This window comes from Centruroides sculpturatus, unplaced genomic scaffold (genome assembly GCF_000671375.1).
Source record: "Centruroides sculpturatus isolate CEXI.00-Female unplaced genomic scaffold, Cexi_2.0 scaffold981, whole genome shotgun sequence".
Lineage (NCBI taxonomy): Eukaryota > Metazoa > Arthropoda > Arachnida > Scorpiones > Buthidae > Centruroides > Centruroides sculpturatus.
This window is the reverse complement of record NW_019385906.1, coordinates 265,693-273,915: the sequence shown is the minus strand read 5'-3', so window position 1 is coordinate 273,915 and position 8,223 is coordinate 265,693. Positions and strand designations below refer to the sequence as shown.

The 8,223-nt window shown below is 32.7% G+C and overlaps 1 protein-coding gene across 1 annotated transcript in view; it reads right to left on the bottom strand.

The window, feature by feature from the left end:
• LOC111612507 (fibrillin-1-like) overlaps positions 1 to 8,223 on the bottom strand; it is a 150,121-nt gene that overhangs the window by 33,160 nt on the left and 108,738 nt on the right. The window contains exons 13-15 of the mRNA XM_023353737.1: positions 5,092 to 5,217; positions 4,746 to 4,892; positions 4,349 to 4,489 (exon numbers count right to left, since the gene is read on the bottom strand). Coding sequence (XP_023209505.1) covers positions 4,349 to 4,489; positions 4,746 to 4,892; positions 5,092 to 5,217 — 414 coding nt within the window. The remainder of the gene's footprint in view (positions 1 to 4,348; positions 4,490 to 4,745; positions 4,893 to 5,091; positions 5,218 to 8,223) is intronic.

The following is an 8,223-nucleotide window of genomic DNA, read 5'->3' as shown; positions in this document are numbered from 1 at the left end:
ACCCTGAGAACAGAATGCCAAGCCACGATCTGGCCACGTGAATAAGTTGAAGTTACATCCTTCTAACAGGAAAAGTAACTTTCGTTATCATGGAATTATGACAAAACCTGCCAATTCAATATAAATGGAAAAAAATATTATATGGAATTCAACGAAAATGAAAATTTGCTTGATAATTCAACTACGCTTGTTGGAGAACAATAAAAACACTACACTCAACTGCCTAACCTATAACCAAAGTCTCCTTTTAATTTGTTTTTTAAAAAAAGCGCTTGACAAACTTGCCCCCCATGCCGAAGTTGCCCCGATCTCCCCTATATAATAGTCTATAGACGAATTTTCTGGAGATATGAATTGAATTATTATATTAAAGAATTTTTAAAGTTAAATAATTTTACATTTCGAATTCTTGATTTTATTTTTACACTAAATTAACAGCACTTTGTAGTATTTAGTAATAACGTACTGTACATAGTACCGTATTTTAATTATTTTTGTGAGAGACCGGACCTGACGAATTTTTAGAGAAAGTTTATTTTTCCTTTTTCGAAATAAATGGAATCCAAAAAAATTTGTTTCTCGATTTTATTATCGGAGAATAATCCCATCTCTCTCTCCGGAGTCGTTTCCTTTCCCAGGGAACTCGTCGAAAGTGTCACCGGAAACTTATAACAAAAGTTCCCGATCGGTGAAAAAGGATAACGTGGATTGAGGATAAAAAGGAGTGACTCGAGGACGAGGGGTCGTCGCGAGTCCGCCGATCCGACTCCTTTTTGTTCTGACGAGAGTGCTCGATCGCGGACCGCTTCGCCCGCCTTTTTCCGATCTCTCGATCGCCGTTTCGATCCTGTTGCCGTTCCCGAACCTGACAAGCCGACGAATTCCCTTCGACGACGGAAAAGAGACTGAGACGTTACCACCTCAATGCCACCTCTACGGTCTTCGATCAACGACACGACAAGCAAGCCGCCTATCACCTCGCGAGTAATATTGTAAGCTCTCTTTCTCGGCTAGGAATCCGTTAACCTCAAATGACGCTATATAGCTATAGATACTTTAACTCGCTACTAGAAAACTAAAGAGAATTCTCGGTTACTTTTTGTATTTGTGTGTAGATGTAAATAAATAAACTTGTACTATTCGTTCTAATTAAGTAGTAGTGTGCACTTCTTCCGATCCGCCATCTCTCAATCCTCCTCCATCCCGAATCAGATCGCCCGCGCACGTGCCGAATTTGCGGCCATTAAGGTTTCTGTGTCTATCCTACAAGACACAGTTATGTCAGTTCTGACGAGACACTAAAGAGATGCCGACTCTCTGGTCACAATATAAATAAAAACTAAAATGTCTTCTAGCTTCCGTCCTGTCTAATCATCAGGAACAAGTCTTCACTTTGCAGAGACTTTTTATTGTAGGCTAATGCCTCTGCACAAATATGTAAAATAGTTATAAGTAGGCTGACGATAAGCCAATTCCTTGTTTAAAAATATACATAAAATAGAGAATGTTGTTTTTGATGACACCGGTCAAGATGATTTTTGGCACACAGAAGAGAGAAATCGTGTCTAATAGAACTTTTTGTACTGATTTCATATATGTGATTGAAAGTCTTCTATCACCCTCTAATTTTCTGTAATCATAGACTTAAATTTTGCTCCTTGTCTGAAAGTCCATAGAAATTACATCCATAACAACTGTGATGGATGCACTTGATCATAAACATAATACCATGAAATGAAGTCTTTTCATCGATTCGTCTAACAATAAGATTAGTCTTTTACATAACGGAAACAAACTTCCTTCTGTGTCATTAGCTTATTCAACTAAAATGAAAGAAACGTAGGAAAATATGAAACTCTTACTTGAAAAAATTTATTTTTATAAGTACAATTGGATCATATGTTTTGATTTAAAATTCTGTGCATTATTAATGGGTTTGCAGCTTGGATATACTTAATTTTGTTGTTTCTTGTTTGAGCGGAACAGAAGAAAAAAGAAAAATCATTACGTCAAGAAGGAATGGCAATACGTGAAATGTCTATTCCTGGTCAGAAAAATATTCTTCATGTCCCATTAGTCAATGCTGACATGATTCTTCTACCTCCACTTTATATAAAGTTAAGACTTTTCCAAACAAATGAATGTAAAGAATGCTGGATTTCATTATTTGAAAAAACAAGTTTCCTTATATAAGTAATGCTAAAATCAAACTGGAATTTTCGTGGTCCCACAAATAAGAACTTTAATTAAAAATGAAAAATTCGACAGCTTGTTAAGCGCAGTTGAAAAGTCGGCATAGAAATCATCCAAAGATGTTGCGCAAAATTTCTTTGGTAATCACAAAGTTCCAAATTACTGCAAAGTTGTGAATGGGCTCCTAAAACCTTACAATGGTATGGAATGTGATAATTATCTCAAAATGCATTTCTTGTATTCCCACTTGGATTTCTTCCCCGGCAATCTTGATACTGTCAGTGACGAACACGGGGAGAGTTTCGATCAAGAAATCTCTATCATGGAAAAGAGGTATCAGGACCAGTGAAATTCAACAATGCTTTCTGATTACTGTCGGACACTCTAGAGGGCTTCTTCAAACGCCAAAAATAGCAGAAGCTCCATATCACGCCATTTTAGACAAGATAAATAAATAAGTGTGTGCATATTATCCAAATAAATATGTTTTACATTTAAACTGGCTGTCACAAAAAATCCAGACATAATGGAGAAAAACTGTTTACCTATTTGAAAACAACATAAAAATTTTATTAGGATTAGGTATTTTCATTTGTGTACTAAAAAAAGCTTTCATTTGTTCCCCAGTGTAATTAGACAGGACAGAATCAAGAAGACATTTTAATTTTCTTCTATATATTTAGTTAAAATTATAATTACATAATTTATTACAATGTTTCTTTTTATCTTGGCCCTCTTTCTGCTCTATGAGCACGAAGAGGATCTTTTTATCATTCCCTTTATGATTCGACCAGGCTCACAATGGGGCAGCCAGATAATGATGAGAGAATGGTCCTGACAAATCCTGGAAGGACTACTTCGGAAAATTCCTGGGATTTTTCGACCCATCTAGATGCGTTTCCAGATTCCCGAAGTAGAAGCATGGTCCGTATATTCTACTGGTCATGATACTCCCTGTGAGACTGCACTACGTCATTTATTTACATAACTAAATCATGACATAACATTTTGACAATAAAATTTTGTCAGCTAACTGTCAACTTTCACACCTGGGAGTTAATCGTTTGTTAAGTTCTCAGCAGCAAAGTGACGCTTTCTCATAACCTTCCGACCTATTGTCTCGATTTCATCAGTTGAATATAACAAGGAACTGCAAATTTAGTTAGTCTTCGCCTGTTTCTGCAGGAGTATCGTCACCACAAAAATTTCCTAAATTTTTAATCGTATCAGTGCCGAGGCGAGTAGGGGAGGTAATCGTACAGGATAACCCCCTACTCGCCTCGGACATCGTCTAACATTGTGCGTTTGAAGATAAACTATTAAACAAACTTTTCCGACGAAACCCTAAATCCAAGAGCATCACTTTGTGAATATCCTCTACTCTTGATATTAATCAACTCGCAAACCACAAACTCGCAAATCCTCCGGTCACACCTATTCTTGCCGTGTTAACATTTTACTAAAGTTTCTTGCNTTGGGAAATTCATAAAAAGTTCAAATCTAATTTTTATAAAATTTCCAAAATTTCATAAATACTCAAAAAGATTTTAAAAATCCAATACTTTTTATAAAAGTAAGCATAAAAATTCTGTAAAATTTTTTGAAAATGTTATATGACAGTCAAATACGCGACTATCATGTAACGTTATTACGTTACATGACAAACATGACACAATAAATAAATCTGCCTAAGAGCTTTGTGGACAACACGACAGGAGAAATTCCAACCATGTATCAATCACCTCCATTTTTAGTGTAGATCTAGAACACGAGTGGGCAATCTTTCTAAGTGTGCGTAGGAAAATCATGAAATGTATGACACAAAATTTTAATCTTGCCAACCGAAATTTTCGGAAGCATATTACTATTTGGATCCTTTTCATATCAGTAAAAATCCACCTATTTATACACTTTAAAAATGCGATAAATTCCTTACAAAACACGAAGAAATCCTGAATATAAATGTATAAATAGATTCTTGATTAAAGCCAATTGTTTTTCTTTAACATTATTATAGTTTAAAACAAACGTTTTATAATGAAATAGTATAATAATGTAGTATTTTTAAATTTCGTCTCGCTTCTAGGTTTCAAACGTGTAACAACGTACAAAAAATTAACAAGGTTAATAAAAATAATTTAGTTTATAAAATTACCAAATTCGCACGCTCCATTCGTTGACGTTGACATCACCATTGAAAGTGGACAAATGCATTTACTGATATTTTCGTTTTCATCATATTCACATTCAAGATTTTTCTTAATACATTCCTGCGTTTCGTCATATGTACAGTCACCTGAAATGGGTGTGATAATATAAAATTCAAAAATGTTATTTTACAATATTTAGAAGAAACCCATTATTAATTTTCCGTACTTGAACAGATTCCATTTTCTAACTCCCTTAATCCTTCAGGACAATTACATTCATATCCTTCATCACTGTTTTTATTCACTTCACATCGTGCATTTTTCTTAGAACAATCAACATCTCCAATTTCACCTTTCGCACAAAACGCTTTCTCTAAAATGTACATTATTAATTTTCCATACTTGAACAGATTCCATTTTTTAACTCTCTTAGTCCTTCAGGACAATTACATTCATATCCTTCAGCACTGTTTTTATTCTCTTTACATCGTGCATTTTTCTTAGAACAATCAACATCTCCTATTTCACCTTTCGCACACAACGCTTTCTCTAAAATGTACATTATTTAATTAATCAAATTATAAAAATAAGATTAATATTTTTCCAGTAACAAACATTACTGAAAATTACTTTAAAACAAGTTACACAAGTTATAAAGTCTATTGACCTGACTTATAGTCGGTACGTCATTCATTTTAAAATATTTTTAAAAATGCTTGATTGAAGTTTTAAAATTTATATGATTTACCTATACAGGTGTTCCCATCTTTAGAGTATTCGTATTTTCCTGTACAATTACATCTAAATTTTTCTTTATCCCAAGATACACAACCCATTGGACAGATTTCTTCAATTTTTGAACTATTGCATATATCTAGTTAAAAATTAAATGTATGCATCAATTTTAACAAAAAAATTTTTATTAATTACATAAAACTGAACAATATAATTAGTAATTTTTCTGATTTTTCGGCACTAAACGAGAATTTTAATTATTTTCATAGTAAAATAAAAATTTCTTAAGTTAGATCAAATTTGCTTTATCATGGTTAACATTTAATTGACCATATGCTGTTTTAAAAAAACATAACAATAAGCTCACTTTTAACATAACTTACTATCAATTTCAATTTTTTGGTTTTCTGCTTACATCTGTATAGTCCCATTTATCCGAGTGCTAGATAATCTTTTATAATTACATTTGCAATGTAAGAAATTATGAGTTGAACTACATTGACTTAACAGAAACTATGTATAGTTAAAATATCGTCATATTACAATTAATTTTCTAAATGTGATGAATTGCATATGACGATTTCGTATAATTACAAGTGAATATTTCATTAACAATATAAAAATCTTTTAATTTTTTTAACGAAAATATATTAATTAGGAAAGTATTTATTATTATTGCATTTGAAATTATTTAGACAGAAAGATAGACAGGCGGAAAGATAGACAAAAGCAAGGTTTTACCTTTGTGAATATGTCGTTTTGTTTTTATACAATTTTTCAAAATGAAATTATTTATTTATTCATTGTAAATTTTCTAGTATGTGACTTTATTTCTGGTTTAAATTTAGTATATTTCTATTTTACTGTACAAAATTCTCTATCTAAATGATCGGTCATATTATTAAAATACAGTCGACTCCCTATAACACTGTTGATGATTCAGTTTTATATGAATTCCATGTTGTTCGAGTCACTTAGATTTTACAAATACGTGTGCCGGGCTGTGAACGGCTCACGTAGTCTAAGCGACTCGTACAACATGGAATTCATAAAAAACATCCCCTATCACACTGTTGATCAACAGTGTGATAGGGGATTCGACGGTATTCATAATCTATATACTTACGAACACATTTATCTTTATTATTGTTTTCATGAACGGAACCTAAGTTGCATTTACATTCACCATTCTTCAATATTCCATTCTCACAAGTCGTATTATCTTTTTCTTGTAGATCTGTAATTGAATATGAAGCTTTAGAACTTTATGCTTACTTTTAGAATAATGTTATGTTTATTTACAAAATAACAAAAATATGGACACCACATTAGCCCCTTTTTTATTACATATCATACATGTAAAGGAAATATTCAAGTAAATACGTAAATATATAATACTATTACATATTGGTATCTTAGTTAACTTATAATTTCGGTTTATAGAATTATCGCTTAATCGGGCAAGCATTTGTTTAGGATAAATCTTGATGACAAAAATAAATCAAGATAATCAAAATTTGTTTCAGTTACTTAGGACTTGCTGTTTAATGGTAACTGTGGCTGATAGATAATGCACTCCTGTGATGTGTGGCGAGGAGGCTATTTTTAGGCCACTCATTAACAAACATATGTATGAATATATATTTATTTGTCACTGAGTGAATTGGCAGTGTGGTAATTCTACTCGTAATGACTGCTAGACAGCAAGATTGTCATTGCTACAAGTATGTATTGTTTGGATGGACTCATTTAGTAGCAGAGAGCTATATTCAGTTTAGCGATTTTTTTTCAAAATTGATTTTAATTGAAATTTTACATAATTTACGCTAAATATTCTACAATAAAATCAAAGGCTAGTACAAATAAAGCTATTTATCTAAGTTAACAGTAGAATAGACCTACAATAGCATATCCGATACAACAGCATGATAAACTACAGCAGCTACAAATAGATATCATATTATGAACAATAGTGAACTTTCCAAACATAGGAGTGTTGAGATAAATCAATAGTTCTCTATCGTGACTAAATGAAATGTACCTGTTAGTAATCAAAAGCTGAAAATAAAGTCGGTGACATGCTAAAAAGCTGATTCGTTGCTTCGAAATATAAATAGTTAATTGTGTAGTTTCGACCAGAGTCTGAAAATTCGACCAAAATCTGTTTTAAAGGAAAACGTTGTTTTAAATAAAATGCTCTTAGTAAATAAAATATGGTGAGAGATCGGGAAATTGAACATGTCCTTTAACGTTCGCGAAAATGGGATGATAAAATGTATAATAAAACCAAATGTCACGCGAATGCACTAGTAATATTTACAACCGAGAAAAAATGCTTGACTCTGAATTCCGGGTGGATTCGTAACAAATTCAATAAACATCTTTAGCCAGTGTTTGATCTTTGAATTTGTCTGGAATCATGGCCAACCGGAAAGGTATAGGATGGAGATCACGACCAATTAGAACGTCCGATCGGAGATGCGAAACCCATAACATACCCGAATTCAAGGACCAATAGTAATGATATTTTTCTTTCTACAATTGTTCTCTGAAACCACCAATGGCATGTCACGGGTTTTAGTTAGACATTTCCTTTGTTTTTTCAAGATTCACCTTCGCTTTTTAACGTACAGTACCTTTGCTTCTGGTTAACGCGTACTTTTCAGCTATTATTCCATTTTAAATTTGTAAAGAAGTGTTCGATGTTGTTACGAATTCGAATACAATTTACTTGACGAAGGCTCATGAATGCAGCCAAAAACGTTTAGTAAAGAGATTTAAACACTCCAGTAGAAAGGTGGTTTTTTATATTTAGTTTAATCTTTACATATATGTAGCCTCTTCTATCTGTAATGATGCAAAAACAGACTGTTACAGACTGTTTTATAGTTACATGCATAATGGATCTCTGAGCTACAAACATGCAATACTGCTGTATTTAATTAAAACGCAATCCATCACGTAAACACGTTATGACAATCAAACATGTCAGAAAGTGTTAAACAAAAACTTTTAGTTTTCGGTTATTAAAAAATACGGAGCATCTGTTTGTCTGCTGTACGTTCTAGGAGACAGAACGAATAGTTTAATAATTTTGTATTATACTACAGTAGAGCCTCGATTATCCGACCCCCGATTAACCGAC